The following is a 25,858-nucleotide window of genomic DNA, read 5'->3' on the forward strand; positions in this document are numbered from 1 at the left end:
TTCAAAGCCGTGCATAAGAAGTGAAGAACTAGAGTTTTAATAACTCTTGAACATCCATCTAATAAAGGAAATAAGCAACTAATTATAGTAGTTCTAAATACAGAAACTGTGTAGGTTAACGTGGAGTTGGTATCACAACAGATACATGGGACTGGCTATGAGCAGGATGATGGATGCCTTATGGATAATCATGATTCCGCTGTGTGTGCAGGAACAACCATAACAATAACTGTTTTTTTCCTCTTGGGTGGAATCCCTCCCCACCCTAATGCTTGCTCTAAGAATAAGATAAGAGTTATGCAACAAACAAGATAACACAATACGTAACTGAAACTGCATAGACGCTCAAACAAAACCGTAAAGTCGGGCTTAATTTAATTACAAAAATTGAGATCCTCCCAAGAATCTCTTGACAGACTTAAGGTCACGACAACGTGAAGAAAGAACATACAACTCTCAGACTCGGTAGCTTCATTATAAGTTTCTTTTGATCTTTTCTGTTGCTGGTTTAAGAAGATCTTATTTCCTGAAGATAGTGAGTCAATTGCTGAACCCCAATAAACAAGCCATCTGCAAGGATAAAAATCCCAATCTGTACAAAAGCGTATGGTAAAATTAGATATGTGGAGAATACATTTTGAGACTAACGGATTCATATTTAGATTGGTTTCTCTTGAAACAGTTTTAAGGTTCATACCAAACGGGCTGAGTAAATTACTCGGGAACCCCAGCCATCTTTGGCAGCTGCCGCTCGTTGCTGATCAGTCCAACTGAAAACATCGAAGGAAAACATAACAAAATATGAACTAATAAGCTGAAAGAATCCATAAACAAATGATCAAGGTTATGCACAAATTAGATGCTTAGTTTAGGTATCCACACTAAAACAATCTCATCTGTCTCTTCATATTAAATTATTAATGAGCTAAGTGCATGTGCAATGTGATGCCTTACCCAAGAAACTCTGAAACACCACCAATTCCAGCAAATTTGAATGGTTGAGGACCTTCTCTATCAAAATCCTGCGCCAAATGTGAAATTTGTAAGCTAAAACTTTCGGTATGAGGAACGCATTTGATAGATGAATAATGAAAAGCGCTTACTTCTTCTTCAGCAGCCTCTAGACCCCCTTGAACCCAGAAAATATTTTCATAGCCTGCTTTATACAGTAGCTCACAGGCAGCAAGGGATCTGCTCCACTCACACAGTGTGATTTAGTGACAGAAAAATCATTGGGCAAAATCACAAGACAAACAGCTCCATGTCGAGCTATTAATATAATTACTTGTACAGGTCTTGGCTTTATCGCCCCCTCCAGTTTTTGGTTTCCTTATCATTATAAATAAATGCTCCTTCCGGAGTTTGACATACAAACAAAAAGAAATCCCCCACAAGTGGAATCATTATGACCTAGGTAAGTGAATAATACGATACACTATATACATGAACTATCCAACCAGTTTTACAACTATTCACCTCAATCCTTTTTGGCATGCAACAATAAGGTCAGTGTCTTTTGGGAATTGCTGCTCGACCCTTGATATGAATTGACTGTTACAATATTGTAGTAAATCAGTTTATTAACAGTGCCAATGAGTAATCACAAGAAACTATGCAAGAAAAGTAGATTAGTAAGATTCATTGAACATACTTTTCGTAGGATAGTGTAGGTATGCCACTCCACCAACCCCCTATACAAATTCAAACCACTTATAAACAGTTGTATTTCCCCAACCTCCAAACACCAAAGAAACTATGATGATTAACAAGGAGTTTATAAATCACTTCCTTTAAGCTTATATACACATAAAAGTACAAGCAACAAGCTCATGATGCTAATGACAACCTAGACAAATCCTTGAGAAGAACTCTAATTGCAGGAATCACTTGAAAAACTATCACTGCTATGTATGATTGAATTGTGAAATAGGAATCTTTTCGAATTCGTTGAAATAGTTGAGACCTACTAAGTTGAGAGGAACACATGGAGAAAAGATAGTGTGCTCAAGGAATGAGGATGTGGAGACGACATGGAACGGGGAAGTGTACGAAAACTTGGAGAAAAAATAGGGTGTGTTTAGTATATACCTAACAAGAAGTTTGTAACCTTTTTGGAAAGAGCTCCAGCATCTAATTTGCTATCAACATCAAATATAGGAATCCAAGTTGAGCCTTTAACCCATGCCTGGAAGCAATAAAAACGGTACATTCTTTACAACATTACAGCAAAGCAAACAATTTCTTCAAATGTATAATAGAAACTCAATATGAGAATGAGTAAGACCCTACTCACAACATCCAGTTCAGCTATTCTAAGAGAATAGATAACATTCAAAAACAATCAATTACCAAGACATTACTGCCTCTGATTTTATTCATTTTGAGCGCAAACATCTTACTCTCTGAGGGTAAATAAGAACCTACACACAGAATGTGAAGAAAAGCTCACCTTATTGCGCTCAAATGATGGGCGAACGTCAAGGAGGGTTTTGTAAGACAGTTGAATTGCATACCCAGCTTCCCTTGGTGTAAGAGACTTTACCTTTTCTTCTCTAATCTACAAAACCTGACTATTTATGGTGAGCCTCAAAACCACAAGATAACACATTGAACACAAAACTTAACGCAGGAAATGGAAATGAACCAATCAATCGATTTCGCCAACTCTCCATTAATTGGCTTCATAAATGGGTAGTTAAAAAAAAGAAACTAATTATTAATGTCTTAACTGAATGTGTTGGCAAATACCAGAGCGTCCCATCTCTTTTTAGCAGCATTCATCTCTTTCATTTGCTTTGTCAAGTCCTCTTCTTCATTACTCCCTGACATTTGAATACTTGAATTCTGAATCAAAATTCAAAAACCCATTTCAGAAACCCCATTATATGATCAATACATTAAGCATAAACAAGAACTAAGACAACAACTGATTTTCTTTTTTTACTTACTCTGTAAAATCGAGTACTGTAACAAGGTTTGAATTTTAAAGACAGTAGCTTTAAACTACTCAATGGGTCTCTGCTTATTTCTTTCTGAAATTTAGGGGTTGCTTTAGCACTTCCTAGGGAATTAAGTGGTGAAAACCCTAGAGATTGCATTATGGAATGCAGAAATGAGGATCAATTAGAGAGACAAGGATTTGAAGTTAGTTGTCTAGACTGGATACGATATCCTCAAGGGTGGACAGTGGAAGATAAGAGAGTTACCAAATGTGTCTCTCATTAAATGTAAGGGGTGAGCAAAACAACCATACCCGCGGGTGAAAATTTCACCCTGCCCAACCCGAATTTTAGCGTGTGGACATCCGCCCGTGTTTTGGTGGATTGAACGTGGGTGAATTTCTAAAATCGGTTATTTTTACGGGTTGGACGCGGGTGGTACCTCACCCACTCGTTGGACACCGGACCCGAATAATATAGGCAGGGACGGAGCTAGAACTTTTGGTTAGGGGGACAAATTTATATACCGACAGTAATGATTTAAATCCAGTTAGGTGGCCGGAGGCCGCAGTTTTTTTTCACCTTTCTTTAGCTATATTCTGGGTTGTGAACACGTTGAAACATTTGTTAAATTCTAACACGTTTTGCATTTTCAACCGTATATATATGAATTTGCAGAACTCCATGAACACACAGTATAACAAACATGTTATCAAAGGGTTCCCTTATTACTGATGCTGGAATTTGCTAGTATTTGGAATTTTTTAACCATTTAATTCTCTTCTTTCTTTCCTACATAGAAAAGCTACCGCCAACTAACCATTTGATAGTATCGAAGATACGGAGTTAGCAATTTTCTGTTATTTCGCCATGAATGTTTTCCCATGTGTACTAAAATTACCTGACTACTAAATCTATTTAGTTAAATTCACAAAACCCAGTGGGGACTACTGTCCCCATTAGACCCTTAACAGCTCCGTGCCTGAATATAGGAAAAGGCGAAATTAGGCTAAGGCTTAACCCATGGATAACCATAATATGAGGTCCTTAATTAAAAGAAGTTTAAATCTAGGCCCAAGTTATTAAAAGACGTTGGTACCCTTATGCATATTGTCAAGCCCATAATTAAATAAAATTTAAATCTAGGCCCAAAAATATTAAAATATCATGTGATGATATTCCCACCACCTCCGACCACCACAGCCACCTCCGACCACCACCGCCAACCACCACCGCCTCCGACCACCACCGCCACCTACCACCACCAACCACCACCGTCGACCACCGCCACCGACCGCTCACCACCACCGTCCACCGACCGCTCACCACCACCGTCCACCACCACCTCCGACCACATGCATATTGCAAGTGTATCCGGAAGTTACACATGCATAAAAATTACACATTCATGTTGTGTATCTGGAAGTGTGTAACTAAAAGTTACACATGCATACGACACGTGTATCCAAAAATTACAGATGCATAGAAGTTACACATCCATATGGCATGTGTAATAAGAAGTTACACATGCATATGACATGTGTATCCACAAGTTACAAATGCATATATGCATGTGTAACCACAAGTGACACGTCAGAAGAAAAAAAATACAAAAAAATACATGTATTGCTTTAATATTCATTTACAATAATTTCTCTGTTTATCTATTAATTAGTTGTTATTAAATACAATAAACGAGTTGGAACACTAGATATGTAAAACGAAATCCTAGAAATGAGCCACCAAATCCTCTAATCGAGATTGCTCCTTCCCTTCTTGTCTTCCTCATTACAAAATGCTTCCATATCTGCAACAAAATAAACATCCATGGGATTAAATTGGATGAACAAAAAGAATGAAATAATATTATAGAACAATTACAAGGAGAATAACAAATATCACAAAAAGGAACTTGATAACTTATCTTATCTTGTGTAACTAGGAGTTACACATGCGTTTGACTGGTACAAATGAGAGTTACACATTCCTAATTTTATATCCCATCAATTAGCATGTGTAACTAGAAACTACACATCTCATTAACATGTGTAACATTTGGATATGCCATTAGGTGTAACGAAGACAAGCCCTCAAAAGGGAGATTAATAAGATGAAACTCACATTTTGTAGCAACAACCATAAACAATACTCCCAACATCTAGCTTGCTAAATTCTAGAAAGGAAATATTACCTGATCATCCATTCCCTTCCCCAATCTAAGCATAGAATGAAATTTCGGTTTCATCACCAATCCTAAATGTTACATTCTTAAGATTCTCATGCATTTATTGAACAGATTCAGTCGCATTTTGTTGCGGTTTAGCAACAGACTAATATAAATCGGAATTTATAACCTAACTGCATAATGTTAACATCACAGTATTATACTGAACAAGAAGATATAATAGACTTACAAATCTTTTGCTGAACTCGATTCCTGCTACAACGGAAGGTATAACTCCAGCTACACATATTCAAAATAATAATAAACAAATTTAGGTTCAAACTCATGTAGATGCAAAACAATCTTATTAAACTATTATTGTTACAATTTACAGTGTCATCAAATCTGCATGATATCCCATTCCATAAGAGCTTGCACAAAAAAAAACTTATACTTTCTATCATATCCAATTACCATGTGTATCTATAAGTTACACATCTAGTTAGCATGTGTAACTAGTAGCTACACATGTATTTAGCTTCTGCAAAATAGAAGTGGTTATAGCATAGCTCGGTCGACCTCGCATGCGTTGCTATATCAAGCATGTTTGCCAATGTTAGTGATCAAAACTATGAGTCTTGATTTTGTAGTCTATTATAGATAAGTCTCGGACTAGGATAGAAAAGTGTAGTCGAGCTCAAGGACTTCATGGGGATTCATCATACAACGATGAAGATCTACTCAAGGAACCGTGGAACTTCATCAACAAAAATGTATGTGGAGACTTGAACTTATCTATCACTCAAAAGTCTATCTATTCTATCTCCTACTTCTTATGAGACAAAAAGTCGTATGCTATATAGACTGGATCATACACATTTGACATTTCGAGCTGAGTATTCACTACTTATCTTTTTCTCGAAATCGTGTATTGGTAAAGCGTTTCGCTTTGATCAAGTTTATCTTCACCTAGTGACGAAAGTCATGAAAAGTTTCAATCACTTTCACAATTGCTCTGACGTGAAACGGTCTGTGAATAACGGCTATATAACGTCCTCTGAGAATGTCTCAATGATTGGAATGAGAGTTTAGATTACATAACCATGTATTCCTTAATCCGAAGTTTTCGAACTTTGTTGATTGAGAGAAACCAGAGGAATTGGCTTTGCCAAGTCCGCGAACCCAGTCCGCGAACTGACGGAAGTTCTCTTGCCGAGAATTTCTGCTGGGATTCTCCAAAAACTCGTTTGCGTGTTTAGTCCGCGAACTGACGGAAGTCTCTTTGCCAAGATTTTCTGCTGAGTTTGGAAAACTCAGTCGTTTGCCTTAAGTCCGCGAACTTGTTTGCGAGCTTAAGTGGTTATGATCTAAAGATGTGCTCTGAACATGAAACTTAAATTACTAAGGAATGCTTTATGCAAACCGTGGGTATAAAGTTTATGAGTTGATTCATCGAATCGAATCATCTTTGTTTCAATTGTGTCTTGTGTACTTACATAAGATCTCATAGCAATTGAACAACTCTCTAACTAGTTCATTTGAGTCAATTGAACTAGTTATGGTGAAGAAGAACTAGGTTAATATGAATTGCTCATATGGTTAACCTTTTGGGTTACTATGTTGAACCAACATACACGTACGTGTTTGGGCACGATTGTCACAAACCCAGTAAACGTCTACCCAAGTGTGTGTGACAACCTAAGTTTTCGATCTAACGGTTGAGAAATATTAGCTTGAATCTAAATCGTGTTTTCATCTAACGGTGAATATGGATTGCTTTGTAACTAAGGAAAAACCCTGATTTGAAGGCTATATAAAGGAGACATCTAGCATTGTTCAAAAATAATCCTCACACGTCTGTGTGATACTAGTGCGCTCGCTAGAGTCGATTCTCCTTTAACCTTTGGTTTTCCTCTCTAAAACCAGGTTAACGACACAATGACTTCATTGGGATTGATAAGTCAGGCGGATACTACTTTTATCGTAGTTGTGTGATATGATCTTGCATCTTCTATCGTACGATTACAATCTTTGATTGACTTGAGATCGTGAGAGTTATCCGATAGGCAAGATAAATAAGTCACAAACATCTTCGTCTCACTGTTTGTGATTCCTCGACAAACCACTTGTGTAGTCAAGAAGGATTTTTGAGAGGTGATTGATTAATCTAGGCTGTTCTTCGGGAATATAAGACCGGATTATCAATTGGTTCCTATTCACCTTGATTTTATATCTTAAGACGGAACAAAAACCTAGGGTTTTTCTGTGGGAAACAGATTTATCCTTTGATAGACTTTTCTGTGTGAGACAAATTTGTTTATTATCAAGTCTGCGATTTTGGGTTGCAGCAACTCTTGGTTGTGGGTGAGATCAGCTAAGGGAATCAAGTGCGCAGTATCCTGCTGGGATCATAGGCATAGGAGTACAACTGTACCTTGAATCGGTGGGAGACTGATTGGGGTTCAACTATAGTCCATTCCAAAGTTAGATTGGAGTAGGCTAGCGTCTGTAGCGGCTTAATACAGTGTGTATTCAATCTGGACTAGGTCCCGGGGTTTTTCTTCATTTGCGGTTTCCTCGTTAACAAAACTTCTGGTGTCTGTGTTATTTCTTTTCCGCATTATATTTTATATAATTGAAATAATACAGGTTGTGCGTTAAGATCATCAAATGGAAATCCAACCTTTGGTTGTTGATTGATATTGATTGATCCTTGGATATTGATCTTTGGTACCGTCCAAGTTATTCCTTGTGTTTGATTAAAGACTCACTATTGTTTTAGCTTGAGTAAATCAAAATAAGTGAGAGATATTGACTCCTTGAGATACTTTAATCTAGATTGAGTCTGACTGTCTAGTTGATTCTCCAGTAAAGTATTTCGGAGTTTGTCCATACAGATTGCTAAGCGAAATATTGGGTGGTGTTGTTAGACCCCCGCTTTTTCAATTGGTATCAGAGCAGGGAAACACGTTTAAGACCTAACAAGTCCGTGTTTGTAGCGATCTGACTCTATGGACAGAGGTGCTATCTCTATTAACGTACCACCAGTCTTCGATGGCTCAAATTACTTATGGTGGAAAATTGCTATGCGAGCTTTTCTTCAATCGCGTGATTTTCAATCATGGGTATATGTGGTTAATGGCTATGATGCTCCTGTTGTGGCAGTTGGTGATGTAAACGTTCCCAAACCTATTGTTGAATTCACCGTTGTTGAGAAAACTGCTACAAAGCAAAATTCTGACGGTTTGAATGCTATCATACATGCCATTACCCCAAATCTTCAGCATCATGTGACAAACTGCACCAGATCTAAAGATGCTTCGGATATTTTAGAAACCGTATTTGAAGGCAACTCCAGTGAAAAATATGCTAGGCTTCAAAACCTTAATTCCGATTGGGAGAACCTTCGTATGGCAGATGAAGAAACATTTGATGAGTTTAATCACAAAGTGTCTGAAATTGTTAATGCATCTTTTGCATTGGGTAAGACTATTCCTGAAAAGGACATTGTGATGAAAATTCTCAGATCGCTGCCATCTAGATACGAGTCTAAGAAGCATGCCATCGTTGAAGGGAATAACCTCGATAATCTTTCCAGAAACACCTTGGTTGGAAAGCTTAAGATCTTTGACCATGAGCATACATCCAAAGTCGGTAAGGATGTTGCCTTTAAAGCACAAAAGAACACTAAATTACTTGTCAAAGGTAAGAGTTTTCATGTCTCTGAGGATGATCAGTCTGAGGCTGATTTTTCGTATGAAGATCTTGACAAATCAGTCTCCCTGATCACAAGACAGTTTAGGGATCTTCTGTTGAAGAGAAGTAAACGGTTTTCAAGAGACAAACCTAAGTCATTAGACAAACCTCACGGTCGCGTGCCTCCTAAAAACAGGGATGCTGACGAGGATGATGACGAGGACATGCCTCAGTGCTTTAAGTGTAAGGGTTTTGGCCATTTTGCTAACGAATTCCAAATCGTAGAAAATACACTAGGAACAAAGGTCTAGCTGTAACACTTGATGAAATGTCTGAAACTTATGATTCCGATGAAGATAGGAAATCAAGTGTAGGGCTTCTTTGTGAAAACATCGATTTTGATACTTGTAGCAATACATATATCAACCTCAATGGGTTCGGAGAAGAGGGAAACCCAATCAAGCTGGAAGATTCACTGAATCCAATAACTTGAAACCCTATCAGTGATGTTTCAGGATCAACTGTATGTCTAGCTGCTTGCACATCTCATATGCCTGAATACTATCCAAGATTGACATGCTCGTTTTGTTCGATGAAGGGACACGAACTATCAAGGTGTTACAAATACAAGCACCAAATAAGGCACGCCAGCAAACTTCAACGAAGAGAAGATCGATTAGCAAGGAAGCTGAAACTTGCTCAGAAGACCGTCGAGGTATGTAGGATCTTATCTTCGTCTAAGAAGTTGGTTTCCAAGGATAGAATAAGACCATGTGAAAAGAAAATATGGTCAAATCGTTTTGATAGACAGAGATCAGAGGATTCCTCCCATGAGGAAAAAGATGAAAAAATCGTTGTTCATCGCAACACAACTTGATTGTGTTGTTGGGAAAATCTTGTCTCATGTGCCTGTTCGAAAAGAGACAAGATTGAGTGCTGATCCAGGCTTCAGAAAAGTTTTTTCCTTCTTTCCTTAGATTTGTTAATTTTTGTCTATCAAATAAAAGAAAGGGTTATTATCGACAATTCTACTCTTTATAGGATTTTAGAGTTGGGCGTATATGAACCTGTCAATAGGTTTCGAACCCTACATTCCTTTTTTCCTTTTGACATCCTTTATAAGACTGCTCGTTGAGTTAAGTGATTCCATCACACAAATCCAGTTGTTCATAACTGTTCTCAAAGCACTATGTCGTCAGATGGAAAGGATGTCAACATGATTGTTAAGTTTTCAATCAAGTAAAAAGAGAAATCTCTTGTTTCTAAGTTCCTGAAAAGAAAAAGAAGGAATACAAGAAAACCCAGGGTTGTTCCTTCTAACTCTCAGAAGTTTTCCGATGTTCTTGATGAGTTAAAGGAAATAAGAAGGGAGATTTATGAAATAAAGACGTTCGTGTCTAAATCTTTGGAAATTCAGAGGACCCTAATTCGACCTCTTCAGCCAAGACAATTCGTGGGTATTGACACTTATCTCCATGAACCTTATGTCCCGATGGTTGTCGATAACAAGGAGTTCTGGAATGATAAAGAATTTCTCAAAGGAATTGTTACCTAGTATGTCTTCTTTTTGGATTAGTTGGAAGAATAACTAGCGTTTTCAATAGCGAAGATTGTGACTACACATAGCTATTTTGTTTTCATCTTCTTATGTTATTTTTTGGGTTTATTGGTTTTAAATTCTAAAAATATTTGGAGGATGATATTATTGCAGTATTAATCTGTTTTGAAGTATTGCAATATTTTTATGGGATATGTATTGTTTGCGTCCGTGAACTTGAAGGTCTCATATTGTGTCAAAAGTAAAGTCGTTCATAAATTGATATTCGTATTGATGAAAAGACGAATGGACTTTTGACAATTACAAAAGTTATGCCTATGCAGTCATTTATTTGATGGAAAATAGGATGAAATCTTTTGTTTGACAAGGATAAAGTCTATTATGTAGTTATGCAAATAGTGATGGAAAATAGAATAGATCCTTGTATGTTATCCACGGTATTGATCTTCATTGATCCATTTTGTTATGTTTTACCGTGAAGGCTCCATTATGTGTCTTATGTTGAGCACCTTACAACTATGTCGATCAATATTGGCCTTGTTGGTTGTTCCATGAGATGCTATATGTTGAGCATTCTTGAACTAAATTAATTATCTTGATTGGTTATTTAGTTATTTGCTCTGAAAGTCTTCTTTTGTCGAGCAAAATATTTTGACAATTAAATTAATTGCTTCGGTGATTAGTTTGGTTGTGTATTCCAATTAGATTAATTATAGGTTCTCTTGTAATTATTCTAGTTGAGTTTTCATATATTCCACAAGTTCTTGTGTTGAGTATATGAACTGCTATACTAATCATGTTTTATTGGTTGATGTAGTCGTATATTCCGTAAGGTTTTCCTTATGTTGAGTATTTGAACGATTAAGGTAGACACCTCTGTGTGGTTATCTTAGTCGTAACTCCGTGAGTTTTCTTATGTTGAGCACAATCAATTAAATTGATCACTTTTGTGGTTCAATTTAGTTGCGTATTCCGATTAAATTAATCATGGGTTTACTTGTGATTAATTTGGTTGAGTTTTGGATATAAAAAATCATTTCCATGTTTTTTGGTGTCCAATTAAAAAATCTTTCTTTTCTTTCGAAATTAAGGTCGCTCTTGTTGTTCTTTCGGGAATGACATTAAATGGGGGAGAGTTCTTTTGAACTTGTGCTTAATGGTAATATCTTGCGGGGTGTGCGGCTGTGGAATTTTACAGGGGTTATCTTGTATCTTAAAACTCCTTGATGAATGCATTTAACTTCGGCTTTATGATTGCATCTAAATTAAGTTGGTATGTATTTTTTTCTTTTAGTCTATGAAATGTCTCTTGTGTAAATTTCATTATGATCCCGTTCTTTTACCTTTGCCAATTTTATTGACAAAAAGGGGGAGAAATAATGTAGTTCATACTACAAATACATATGGTTTTCGGATCATTGTGTAAGGGGGAGTGGTTTCCATGATCGAGATGGAGTATTGACTAAGGGGGAGTGATACATATCACCATAGTATTGTTGTTAAAGTCGTGATGCAATTGGACTTTGATGTTACATAATGATACTATGTCTTTGTATAATAATGATCGAGAATATCGATTTCTCTCATTGTTATAGCAACGGATCTTCAACAACGGTGGTGCTAAACTTACAACCTTTGGGATCATTGGAGTACTTGGAAGGACGAAGATTTCAAGGAACGTTGAAGATTAGACTATGGAATAGGAGCCACTAAAGTTTATCTTTTTGTATTCCATATGTATTAATAGTTTTGTCACTAAAATTGACAAAGGGGGAGATTGTTAGAGCATAGATCGGTCGACCTCGCATGCGTTGCTATATCAAGCATGTTTGTCAATGTTAGTGATCAAAACTATGAGTCTTGATTTCTAGTCTATTATAGCTAAGTCTCGGACTAGGATAGAAAAGTATAGTTGAGCTCAAGGACTTCATGGCGATTCATCATACAACAACGAAGATCTACTCAAGGAACCGTGGAACTTCATCAACAAAAAGGTATGTGGAGACTTGAACTTATCTATCACTCAAAAGTATATCTATTTTATCTCCTACTTCTTATGAGACAAAAAGTCGTATGCTATATAGACTGGATCATACACATTTGACATTTCGAGCTGAGTATTCACTACTTATATTTTTCTCGAAATCGTGTGTTGGCAAAGCGTTTCGCTTTGATCAAGTTTATCTTCACCTAGTGACGAAAGTCATGAAAAGTTTCAATTACTTTGAGAATTGCTCTGACGTGAAACGGTCTGTGAAAAACGGCTATATAACGTCCTCTAAGAATGTCTCAATGATTGGAATGAGAGTTTAGATTACATAACCATGTATTCCTTAATCCAAAGTTTTCGAACTTTGTTGATTGAGAGAAACCGGAGGAATTGGCTTTGCAAGTCCGAGAACCCAGTCCGCGAACTGAAGGAAGTTCTCTTGACGAGAATTTTTGCTGGGATTTTCCAAAAACTCGTTTGCATGTTTAGTCCGCAAACTCAGTCCGCGAACCTAGTCCGCGAACTGGGGGAAGTCTCTTTGCCGAGATTTTCTGCTGAGTTTGGAAAACTCTACCGGTTGCCTTAAGTTCGCGAACTTGTTTGTGAGTTTAAGTGGTTATGATCTAAAGATGTGCTCTGAACATGAAACTTAAATTACTAAGGAATGCTTTATTCAAACCGTGGCTATAAAGTTCATGAGCCGATTCATCGAATCGAATCATCTTTGTTTCAATTGTGTCTTGTTTAGTTACATAAGATCTCATAGCAATTGAACAACTCTCTAACTAGTTCATTTGAGTCAATTGAACTAGCTATGGTGAAGAAGAACTAGGTTAATATGAATTGCTCATATGGTTAACCTTTTGGGTTACTATGTTGAACCAACATACACGTACACGTTTGGGCACGGTTTTCACAAACCCAGTAAACTTCTACCCAAGTGTGTGTGACAAGCTAAGTTTTCGATCTAACGGTTGAGAAATATTAGCTTGAATCTAAATCAGGTTTTCATCTAACGGTGAATATGGATTGCTTTGTAACTAAGGCAAAACCCTGATTTGAAGGCTATATAAAGGAGACATCTAGCATTGTGCAAAACTAATCCCCACACGTCTGTGTGATACTAGTGCGCTCGCTAGAGTCGATTCTCCTTTAACCTTTGGTTTTCTTCTCTAAAACCAGGTTAACGACTTAAAGACTTCATTGGGATTGTGAAGCCAGACGGATACTACTTTTATCGTAGTTGTGTGATATGATCTTGCATCTTCTATCGTACGAGTACAATCTTTGATTGGCTTGAGATCGTGAGAGTTCTCCGATATGCAAGATAAAGAAGTCACAAACATCTTCGTCTCACTGTTTGTGATTCCTCGACAAACCGCTTGTGTAGTCAAGAAGGATTGTTGAGAGGTGATTGATTAATCTAAGTTGTTCTTCGGGAATATAAGACCGGATTATCAATTGGTTCCTTTTCACCTTGATTTTATATCTTAAGACGGAACAAAAACCTAGGGCTTTTCTGTGGTAGACAGATTTATCCTTTGATAGACTTTTCTGTGTGAGACAGATTTGTTTATTACCAAGTCTGCGATTTTGGGTTGCAGCAACTCTTGGTTGTGGGTGAGATCAGCTAAGGGAATCAAGTGCGCAGTATCCTGCTGGGATCAGAGGCGTAGGAGTACAACTGTACCTTGAATCGGTGGGAGACTGATTGGGGTTCAACTATAGTCCAGTCTGAAGTTAGCTTGGAGTAGGCTAGTGTCTGTAGCGGCTTAATACAGTGTGTATTCAATCTGGTCTAGGTCCCGGGTTTTTTATGCATTTGCGGTTTCCTCGTTAACAAAACTTCTGGTGTTTGTGTTATTTCTTTTCCGCATTATATTTTGTATAATTGAAATAATACAGGTTGTGCGTTAAGATCATCAATTGGAAATCCAACCTTTGGTTGTTGATTGATATTGATTGATCCTTGGATATTGGTCTTTGGTACCTTCCAAGTTATTCCTTGTGTTTGATTAAAGACTCGCTATTGTTTTAGCTTGAGTAAATCAGAACAAGTGAGAGATATTGACTCCTTGAGATACTTTAATCTAGATTGAGTCTGAATGTCTAGTTGATTCTCTAGTAAAGTATTTCGGAGTTTGTCCATACAGATTGCTAAGAGAAATATTGAGTGGTGTTGTTAGACCCCCGCTTTTTCAGAAGATACACATCTAATTAGCATGTGTAACTAGCAGTTACGCGTCCAATTAACATGTGTAACTAGTATTTACACATCCATATAGCACTCGTAAAGTCTGAAGGAATCATATATTTAAAGCTAATAGTCCCTACCAACGCTTACCCTTTATACAGAATTTCCTGATTAAGATTTTAAAGCAATAACATCCATTGAAACCTACTAAGTGTCTACCTTAAAGTTAAAAAAGACGACCTCTGGAGAGCATAAATGGTTCGTCACTTACATATTCAGGATAATGGTCTTCTTCATTTTCAGTAGGAACTGGATAGTAAGGCTCCACTTTTTTACCCTAAGACCAATAGCACAAGGATATAATTATAATTCACTTGTCTAGAACTTTCAATCAACCACATCAGTGATGTTATAATACTCAAATTGAAAGGACCTATTAGTGAAGATAATATTATTGTTGAGTTTGAAACTTATACGTACTAAGCGTAGGAGATGTTTGTGTGCTTCCTCTAAGTTTCTAACCTACAAAAGAGAGAAAAATGACGCAAATCCTTGGAAGTGAAGGAAATGATACATGAAAGAAAGCTATAAGAGAACAGAAAAGAAAGTGTTGTACTATATATACGTAATTTTATGGTGAATATATTGGTCCGACTGGTCAGAACATGATCATGTTACTCACTAACAACATAGCGAACTAGTTAGCTTACAGTCATATGCGTTTATGATAAGGCAGTTTCATGTTCAGAATGATTCAATTACCCGATTCCAATTCATGCGGCAAACAAAAGCTCAATTTCAATTGAACAAAATGGGAGAATATGAGTAAGCGAAATCAAGAAAATGAAAATATGATGAACTTATTATGGAACACTAATAATGTCTTGGTTTCACAAAGTTGCCGATCTCTAACTAAACGGGCAGTAACATAGGAATCCCCGTATGCCAGATGTTATGGTGTTAAATCACAATCGTATATGCTTCCTCGAGTATGGGACATTTTCAGGCAATAAGCAAGATATATATCTACACAGAACCAATAAATACAACCGCTATACTGAATTACAGACTATAGTTCCAATGTTAAGAATGTTCTATTTAGTCAAGAGTTAGTTCACTAATTGAATTGCAGTTAAAGGCATACAAAAATGAATATCATAATTTTGAAATTGCAGCTAAGAATTATCATTGCAGATCTTCTTATCACATTATATTTACCTTCCTTTTGCGAACGATTTTCAGAGACTCATCCAAATTTTTCTCTAGTCTACGCAGTTCTTCGATGCTTAATTCACTCAAGTCGTCTTTCCCAGTACTTGTGCTTCACAGATGACATATCTTCCACTGGCAAATTTCATCAAATCAAAGCATCTAGTAAATAATTGACTACGGTTTCCAATTCAACATAAATCCACAAATTTTAACAAAAGCAAAAAGTTCTCTAGCAGCAAAAACTTCATCTAAATGTCGTTTCCCAACATCATTCAAAAACAACTTCCGTTCCATATCTACCAAGAAATCGAAAATTAAAAGTGAATAAAATTCAAACCAAATCTACGGGTAATAGAGATGATGAGACGCTGATATCGAATCCTTAATCAATTTTTAGATCACAACTTGAAATTGAGAGTTACGATGATTTTGACGAATAACAGATCTGAAAATTTTGTTCAATATTCTTCAAAAAAATTCCATTGATACAACCAGAGAGATTAGATGAATGTAAATCTAAGATCTATTTCGATTTTGAAATGTTTTTTTCTCATATTTGTTTCTGAATAAATAAACTAAAATCTCTCAATTAAAGCATAATCACTGATAGAAGAGAATACTTATCTGCACTTAGCTTGCTGATAAACTTGTGTTGAATCTACATATCAATTAACTGATATTTGTTTCTCGGATCCATTATCTTCTACTGCAACTGATGCTCCTCCTTCTCGTGATGGTGATTTATGATCTCTATCGTTGCCATCGATTGTCTCTGAATCAATTGTTTCTCCTCAAAATCAATTTAGAAACCCTAGAAAGTGTTTCTGTAAGAACTGGAGAGAGGAAATGAAATAAGAAATGAAAATATCTAATGAGTTATCGCAGTAGAGAATCTAAAAGGAGAAGATGAAACTAAATCTCAGAAAACCGTAGAATTGTTTTTCTCTGCAACCGAGAGAGAGAGAGAGAAATATGAGAGAGAAAGAAGATGTAGAAATGAAAATATCTTATGATGTTTCCCTTCTTTAAATATAAAAGGGTAGTTTTGTCAATATCAAAATACATAATATAAAATTATGGGCCAGAATTGAAGAAAAATTGATATTCTGGGCCTAGAAATATCATTTTTCTAAAGTATGGAGTTGACAATGAAGGATCCATTTTGTGGGATTTCTATATGTTGAACCCATATAGTAAGGGGGTTCCAGTATTTTCACATAGGAAAATGGTAAGTCATATGTATATATGGTGCATCTCCTTATTAGGAATGGAACTTTTAAGAACATGTATAAACGAAATGAGTAATGAAGATGATTATTGTTTGGACAGAGATGATCTATATTTCTTTACCAAGGAGAGCGAACAATCAAAATAATTGGTTCATGATGTTATTTTCTGGTCTACCTATTTGTTGTTATTCTGTAATTCAATAAGGCTATTACGTTTCAATATTCAATATTTTTCATAGATGTGCGAGTTGTTTATAAATGGCCGACTTTAGGAACCCGATTTCGGTGAAAAACACTGCTACTAAACATCAAGGAATGAATAGCAGTTCATCTCCCACATCTACTGGATTAATAATTAATCTAAAAATTCTAGAAGTATGTTTTGAGTCGAGCTCAAAATAGTCACTTACCTCTGATAAGTAAATGGAGTGGATGGTTCCCTTGGAAAATCATGTAATCTACTGAAATTGAACCGATGGAAAAACAGGGAGAATAAATGAAGTGAAAAATACTAGAACCCTTCCTATATGGGTTCAATATATAGAAGCCCCACTAAATGGATCCCCTATCAACTCCATGCTTTCACTTTTTAATATTTTTAGGTTTAGAACTTTAGATTTCAGGACTTGGTAATAAAGTTTAGGTTTTGGGGGAAATTCGTAATACCAAAAATACCCTTTACTATATATACCTAATGAAATAGGCTATAGTTTTCATTTCGAGATTCATCTTCATTTTCAATTTCTTTCACTTCTCTCTCGTCTCTGCTCTTTGAAGAAAATTAGGGTTCTTTCATCAAACCGAAGAAAAGATTGCAGAGAGAAAGATCTCTAAAAACAAACTACCAGGAGGAATTTTAACACAATCGATCTGTAAATTACTACCTGGATCTTCTTCGTATTTCTTCTTACTTTACTCAAAACTCCAATTCAAACACCTCGCAAACAACGAAACCCTAGAAATTCATCAACTCCTCCAGTGAAACGAACTGCAAATCTTCTTCACAACGAATCCAAAGATGTAAGATCGAGACCAACACAAAACCAAAATCTCTATCTTAACCTCTTTCTTCTTACTTAGTATACTGATTTTGTGTTTTGTTTCTGTTTTTGGTTTATGAAGATTGTTTCTCCATCTCAGATGATAATTTCACCCGTTCCTGAAGAAACTAAAGTAACGTCACCAGATCTCAAATTATCTATCGAGTCTGTAGAGATTCTTGATTCTTATTTTCTTGTTTCTCCAAAAGCAGATGATCAGGTAAGTTTGTTTTATGCTCCGATTTCAAATTACTTAATATTTTCTCAAAATTTGATTGATAAATGCGGAATCAAATCGATTATGATGTTGTTGTTATCTTTTTCAATTCCAGAATCTCGTTTTCGATATCGATTCGTCTCTCTCAGCTCTATCTGAAATCACCAGTTGCACCGTGACTCTGGCTCAAGCTAAATCTTCACCTCTCTCAGCTTCATCTGAAATCGCCAGCTACACAGTGAATTCAGGTCAAGATAAATCTGACGAATCTGAAATCTCAACCACAACAGAAATTTCCGAAGTAATTATTCACATAATATTTGTTCTACATCTAATAAGGTCGAATTATTCCAAGTATTTTACGAACAATTCCATATCTTACCAGTTTCCATGTAATCTTATGTGCTTCAAGCTGTCGAGGATGTGAATATGGACCATGATGGGAAGAGATCACTCCCTATGGGATTTCAGCTGATATTATTGCCGATCTTACCGACTGTAATACTTTACTATTACATCATAGGAAAAAACGCCAGGTAGTGTTTTCAATGTTCTTAGCAAGACTCCGGATCCTTTTGCTTCAAAAGGCATAGTTAGAAGTTCATTATCCTGCTTTCACACACTAATAATTGTCTGTGTTTGTTTGTTTCCAGATTCCTTCCACATTGGCTCATGTCGATGACCTTGAGAGGTACACCCAGCTTTACAACCATCCCCTTCACAAAACTAACAGACCTGGCATTTTTTCCGTTGACATACATCCATCCATCCAAGGTACAACTATAAGCTGCCATAGTGCCATGTTGTTTTTGGTACTGTTACATTCATTTCAACTAGCCTCCACTTTTGGAATCCTCATGTAGTTATGAGTCCGAACTTTGTGATCATCCCCTTTATTGAGTAGCAGGATATTATTGCAACCGGAGGGGTTGACACAAATGCCATTGTTTTCGACCGCACATCATGGCAGATTTTGTCTACACTCAGTGGAAATTCGAAGAAGGTCTTATTCCTCACTAGGCATCCTTTTATCAGGCTCTTTTATGTTTGATAACATAATTGTGGTACTGAAGCCGTGTTCTTTTTCGTAGGTTACCAGTGTCAAATTTGTACCCAAGGACGATTTCTTTGTTACTGCTTCGGCAGATAAGGTGATCATAGACTCATTATTTCCATTTTATATATCAAGCTAAATATATTAGATTGTGATTGTTTGTAAGGGTTTGTTGTAGACACCATGTGATCCAGAACTAGAATAATCTCCCTGAATAGTTTCTTGTCTTCTTTTATTTGTCCATTAGTTACCTATAACCACCATATTGTGTATTTAAAACACTACAAATCTGTCAGTCAAGGGAGCTATCCTGGTAACATTATTAATTCTTTTGGTTGAGAAACCTCAAATTGTTAAGGTTATTAGTTGATTTTATTTATTTTTTTGTTTTAATTTTTGACTCCCAACTCAGCTGTTGTGTCACCATGTTTAATGTTTTCTTTTTTTAATTTGTATATGCAGACTGTTCGTGTGTGGGAAGGATCTGAAGATGGAAATTATAACTGTCGACACGTCTTAAAAGATCATACTGCCTAGGTGAGCTTATTCATACCTGATTGTTTGTGTTTAATAATCAGGATATACTAATTGAATCTGTAACTGCTAGTTACACATGCTCATTGGATGAGTAATTCCCGATTACACATGCCATATGCATGTGTAACTTCTGGTTACACAAGTCATATACACGTGTAACTATTGATTACACATATATTTACGTAATTCTATCTAATTGCTTTAACAATTCGAATGAGAATCTGCCACATCTAGTGAAGGATTTATGGGTAAAGGTGAATACTTTGGTTTCAATTATTCTGTTCATTCCCCAGTTATGGTTTAATGTACATGGAAAGTTAATGTTGGATGTTAAACGTTTGTGTGAGTCAGGAGTGTATGGACAATGGAAATTTCTGTATTCGTATTGTACTACCTTAACAGACGATCATTAGAAAATGCTTACCTTACTTATGATGTTTTACGTACCACTAGGCAGTCTTATTTATCTTAGGACTGTATTCGTATTGTATAATCTTCAATATGTCAATTTATTTGCATACTAATGCATGATTTATTGACACGACAACTGATATGCTAATCGCAGGTTTAATAAAGCTAAACTTGATGTTAAAATTTTCTATGTGTGGGTCCCTTATGACTAAATTATTGTATTAATGAAGATTGTATGAATCTGGAACTCAGTTAGAAATAATCTATGACCTTACTATGGTTGAAATGGTAAATTATTACTGCTGAATATATCGTTTAATGGGTTTTGTTTAACTGTTGGATACATGTTTATGATCAGTTTGAGCAATTAAATCCAACAATGTTTTTGTTTCAGTGCCTGGTTATGTTTGAATAGGTGTTAAAGAAACAATAGTGTTGTCTAGGAAGATTTATTTTGTGCTTTATTTTGAATAGTTTTGTTGATAATGGATGTGTAACTGCTGATTACACATGCCAATATGCATGTGTAACTGCTGATTATACATGCCAATTTGCATGTGTAACTTCTGAGTACACGTCTATTTTCTTGTCGTGATGCGGGTTTCTTAATGTCTATATTTTTTCTTGCAGGGAGCAATTCTGGTTCGTTGGCGTCTTCTCATAGGGTTTTATTAATTAATTGTGGAAGATACAAATCCTAGAGACTAAATTAATTTTATGTGTTGGTTGCATTTAAAATAGTGTATCTACTAGTTACACATGATTTCTAGCATGTGTATCTACTAGTTACACAGACTTTCTAGCATGTGTATCTGCTAGTTACACATGCTTTTAGGATGTGGAGTTCATTGAGACAGGAACTTAGTCTTGGATATGTACTATGTGCCTGACCGTACCTTGCTTGATGCAGATTTTTGTGGCATGTTTACTCGAGTTAATTCTTTGCTTCGATGGCCCTAACAATACTTGCACAGATGTAAGTGAAAGTTACACTAATCTTGATTTAGTTTTTCCTCCCTTATATGTATGTCTAAATGAATCAACCATTATGTTCCAGCTTTAGATGCCTTCAATTTCATTAACTTTTTAAGCCTTCAATGACATTAGATGTGTAATTTCTATGTCAATTGATGTCTATGCAGGTGTCGATGTGGTTTGCGCGCACTGATAAGACACTAGCTTACCAAGAGAACCAAGAACATTTATCAAAGCTCTGGGATATTCTTGCAGTTTATGTCTGGATAAATAAGGAAGTTGGCTACTGTCCAGGTGAGAAGTGATGATTCTTAGCTCTTTTATAGTTGAAAATGCTGCTTTATATGGATGTGTAACTCTCAGTTACACAAGGCAGGTGCATCTGTAACTCCTAGTTACACATACTATATGCATGTGTAACTCCTCTTTACACTAGACAGATGCATGTGTAACTAGGAGTTACACATGCTAAAATGAACAAACTTGCAACCAAAAAATCCCACATGCTAGGTATCCAAGTCATATGTATGTGTAACTATCAATCACACATGACAGATACCTGTGTAACTCCCAGTTACGCATGCTAAGATAGGTTATCATGTGCTTTTTCTGCGATCTTTGTTCTATAATTTTGCCTTACAATTGGTCTATAATATTTATTTATTTTTGCTTTTTATTCATCCAACATAATCCATGGATGTTTATTTCGTTGTAGATATGCAAGCATTTTGGAGTGAGGTAGACAAGAAGGAAAGGGAAAACTTCTATTATAGGATTCAGTGGCTTATTTATGGTGTTTCTAACTCATTTATTGTGTTCAATAACAACCGATTACTATAACTGATAAATAGAGAAATTATTGTAAATGAATATTAAAGAAAATATATGTATTTTCTGTATGTTTCTTTTTGACGGGTAACTTTTGACTATGCATGCCATAAGCATGTGTAACTACTGAGCACACATCTATATACAAGTGTAACTTTGCGTTACACATGTCATGTGCATGTGTAATTTCTGGATACACATGCCATATGTTGGCGGTGGTTGTCAATAGAGGTGGTGGTCGGAGGTGGCTGGCGGTGGTGGTCGGAGGTGGCAGGTGGTGGTTGCCGGAGGTGATTTGGCGGTGGTGGTTGTCGGAGGTGGCTGACGGTGGTGGTCGGAGGTGGTTTGATGGTAGTGGTCGGAGGCTGGCGGCGGCGATGGTTGTCGGAGGTTGCTGGCGTTGGTGGTCGGAGGTGGTGTGACGGTGATGGTCGGAGGTGGCTGTGGTGGTTGGAGCATCATCACATAATATTTTAATAATTTTTGGCCTAAATTTAAATTTTATTTAATTATGGGCTTGACAATATGTATAAGAGTATCAACGACTTTTAATAATTTGGGGCCTATATATAAACTTCTTTTAATTAAGGGTCTCATATTATGGGTTATCCATGGGTCTGGCCTTAGCCTAATTTTCCGTGAAATGAAACTGTGTTTTCAAATCCGACCATCCACCCGCATCCACTGGCTCATCCGTTCACCCGCGGATATCAAACCCGTCGGGTAATAGATTGGGTGCGGATGTCTTTCTAAAATCCGTCATTTTAACGGATTGGACGCGGGTGGTACCAAATCCGCATCCACCCATCCGTTGCTCACCCCTAATGTTCAAGCACCCGTAAGAGGGTGAACAATACGATGGTCAGATATGATTAGAATTACCGTGCGGTGGTGCGGATCAAAGATCCAATTTAATACACCTTTTTTGTTTGCATCTGACTCGCGATATGATCTGAATTAACCCACGCCTTGCGCCAAGTCGGCCATCTACATTGATTCTAGCACCCACGTCAAGTGGTGGTACCGCTCGCACGCTGTGGATCAACACCACTAGGTGCTTTTCTTTCATTAATCACCATCTTATATATTAAACCGTTTGTTTTCAATTTTTAGTAACCCCTGATTCGCGATTTGACTGAGAGATAATCCCTGGTTCGGGCCCAACTGAGTTAGGCATGCAAATGTCCCTGACTCGATGGCCTTTACTCTGAGTCATTTCTAATGACTAAAATGTTCGAGTTTTTAAATACCAATTTCGTATTCCTTCTTTGATTTTTTTATGAGTTCACTTCAGACCTTAAAATACTTCAACCCTAGATTTCTTTTTTGAAAATGATGATGAAGGATGAATAAGCCATGATCAACACATGTATTTCTCGTACTATTCTCCTCTTTCTTTTTCTCATATTGATTTTCTGTATCTAATGAATATTATTTATGGGGTTTTAATAAAAAACCAATAAAGAACTCTCTCTCGAGATTGGATTAATTCAATTTTTTTAATCGGATTAATTTCATTTTTTAATTGGATTCTTATGACTTTTTGTCGTTGCTTTAGTAAAGTTTTACCTATTTCCTATCTCACTTTTTCTAGGTCCCATCCCAACTGTATAATTCAATTTCTTAAATTATTTTTAGATTGGATAAAAAAAACTCACCTTATTATTCACCAATGTTAACCTAAACTCTAACCACCACCTCCACCAAATTGATGGAGTATGGATATTGATCCTCAAATCACCATCTTAATCAGATTTGTGAAGATTGAATGCGTGGGCATTTGGGTAAAGATTTTAAATTTAGGGATAATTGAATACAATTAATGAAAACCTAATTAAAACGGTGAATATCAATGAAGATGATATGATTCTTTGGCATATCATTTTTAGTTTATTTAAAGTCTTACTTGCATGATTACAAGAAATAAAATCCCAACTAAGATTGGAAAAATCAATCACCAATTTTTTTCTCCCATGTTAGTTAATACTCCCTCTGTTCTAGTTTACTTGTCAAAATTGAGTTCTTTTAACAAAAGTGTACCAAAAAATTACTATATTTCCCATTAAAATAATCTAATTATCAAGAAAGAAATAAAAACTAGGATACAAAAAATAGTATATTAAACAAGTAATTTGAAAGATTGATGATGTATGTGGAAGTAATTTGAATTTGTTTCAAATTTTTGCAAAATCCTATTTTGGCAAGTAAACTAGGACGGAGAGAGTATATTTGAATTAAACTTAAGTTTCATGTTGCCTTAACATTTTTGTCGGTACTCTGTAGTATGAACTACAGGTTAATGTTTCTATGTACTTGTCTATCTAATGTATTAGTTGATACGTAGATGTTCTCTTCTATTTCCATGCATTTGAGTTTTGACAATGCATAGCGCGTTTGCTTGCTAGTTTGATTGATGTATGTGAAGTAGTAGTTTTGTCATAATTTTTTTGTTTGTTTGTTTGGTAATGGTGGATTACTGGATTTGGGATTAGATTTTAGCCAGAGGAAGAAGAAAGACGGTGGTCCACAAAGATTACCAGTAGAGCATAATAGGGTGAGTTTTGTCTACCTAATCTAGAAAAAGTTAAACGAAAATTGATTTGTGTACCTGGGATGAGATTTAGGGAAAGTGGGATGGGAAATAGATAAAACCTTTAGTAATGGGTTTTGATTGGATTGAAGAAATTTGTTGTTTCCATTCAGCATTTGATGACTTAATGGAGCACTGCTAAATGTTTGTAAAAATGATAATGTGAGATGATGACTTTCAATTATATGGTCCCATGTTCTATTTAGATTGTTTGATGTGGTGCATGTTATTTCTGAACTATCTCACTGATTGTAGAACTTAGGGCAGTCATGAGCTGTTATCTTTTGGTGGGATACGATCATCTATAGACATTGTTTTCAGTCCTAGTACTTTGTTTATTCGGGATGAAGTTCGACCAGCAAAGTCCCAAAGAAGCTACAATTGTGGTACAATTAGTTTGTAATCCTATACTTTAAGTTAACTAGATTCTGTTAAATAAATTTATAGTTACAAGTGTAATTCTCCGACAGAAGAAGCGCTCACTTTCTTTTTTCCATTCAAATTATTATCAGTTTCCTCCTATGTTTATTTAGAGAGCTTATGAATTGTTACTAGTGATGTTTATCACAAGATTTATATATGTTGTCATTGTTGTACCTGATTTTAAGAAAATATCTTTTACAAGATAAACAATGAAAAGACTTGTTAACATGTATCAGCCATTATATGGCAAATGAGCTTCAATAGTTTTCATATAATTCCTGGTTCTTCTAACTCTAGCAAGAGCAAAGAGGTACTATTTTAATATACTTTTTGAATTGATTATGGAAGATAGCAATCTACTTTCTGTTGGATATAAGAATGTGATTGGAGCTTGTTGGGCTTTTGCGGTTGAAAAAAAACAAGAATCCAAAGTAACTTGCTGAAATCTGTAGTACTAATGTTTATGAACAATCTCAATCTGTATTAGCTTTATCATCTGCGCGTAAGAGTAAAAGAGGTTGTCTGTATGATTATTCCTGCCGGGGTATTCGTGGTCATAACATTTATTATGGCAATGTCGTTTTCTTAAACCATAAACCCTGATATTAATTCATATAATGCTTTTTGATATTTTGATTTATGCATGATGTAGATAATTTCTTGGTTTTCTTCACCTTTGCTATGTTTTAGGATTTTTAAATAGCTAAGGTTCTGTAACTCCAACGTATTTCCTTGAATTGTCGTCTCTTGTAGAATGCAAACTTGATTACATGATGATTCTCGCTCATTTTTCTTCATTTA

At 36.0% G+C, this 25,858-nt stretch overlaps 1 protein-coding gene and 1 long non-coding RNA gene across 4 annotated transcripts; one reads left to right on the forward strand and one right to left on the reverse strand.

Moving 5' to 3' along the window:
* Window positions 1-302: 302 nt before the first annotated feature.
* On the reverse strand, window positions 303-3,206 carry LOC113299473 (rhodanese-like domain-containing protein 11, chloroplastic). Of its 2 annotated transcripts, none has more exons than XM_026548489.1 (10): window positions 2,949-3,206; window positions 2,749-2,844; window positions 2,450-2,557; window positions 2,089-2,185; window positions 1,652-1,691; window positions 1,477-1,551; window positions 1,104-1,191; window positions 955-1,022; window positions 698-770; window positions 303-592 (listed from the first exon to the last, which is right to left on the reverse strand). In XM_026548489.1, the coding sequence occupies exons 1-10, from the start codon at window positions 3,096-3,098 to the stop codon at window positions 509-511; spliced, it is 879 nt and encodes a 292-aa protein (XP_026404274.1). In that variant the 5' UTR covers window positions 3,099-3,206; the 3' UTR covers window positions 303-508. The 2 variants fall into 2 exon arrangements, with proteins under 2 accessions (XP_026404274.1, XP_026404275.1); XM_026548490.1 differs by having other exon boundaries at window positions 2,730-2,844; window positions 2,949-3,114.
* Window positions 3,207-17,727: 14,521 nt separating this feature from the next.
* On the forward strand, window positions 17,728-22,128 carry LOC113293315. Of its 2 annotated transcripts, XR_003332210.1 has the most exons (11): window positions 17,728-18,002; window positions 18,105-18,242; window positions 18,355-18,540; window positions 18,652-18,775; window positions 18,893-19,242; window positions 19,331-19,390; window positions 19,756-19,830; window positions 20,872-20,883; window positions 21,152-21,217; window positions 21,384-21,510; window positions 21,932-22,020. It is a non-coding gene; the product is annotated as an uncharacterized LOC113293315 (long non-coding RNA). The 2 variants fall into 2 exon arrangements; XR_003332209.1 differs by having other exon boundaries at window positions 20,872-21,217; window positions 21,932-22,128.
* Window positions 22,129-25,858: the final 3,730 nt, after the last annotated feature.

The sequence above is a fragment of the Papaver somniferum genome, chromosome 7 (genome assembly GCF_003573695.1).
Source record: "Papaver somniferum cultivar HN1 chromosome 7, ASM357369v1, whole genome shotgun sequence".
In the NCBI taxonomy this organism is placed as follows: domain Eukaryota; kingdom Viridiplantae; phylum Streptophyta; class Magnoliopsida; order Ranunculales; family Papaveraceae; genus Papaver; species Papaver somniferum.

Excerpts from the sequence above, each read along its gene's own strand:
- LOC113299473 (XM_026548489.1), bottom strand. The coding sequence starts at position 3,098 with ATGCAATCTCTAGGGTTTTCACCACTTAATTCCCTAGGAAGTGCTAAA. Across the intron at positions 2,845-2,948 it reads ACAGTACTCGATTTTACAGA|AATTCAAGTATTCAAATGTC; the intron begins GTAAGTAAAAAA and ends ATTTTGATTCAG. Across the intron at positions 1,552-1,651 it reads CCTACACTATCCTACGAAAA|TCAATTCATATCAAGGGTCG; the intron begins GTATGTTCAATG and ends ATATTGTAACAG.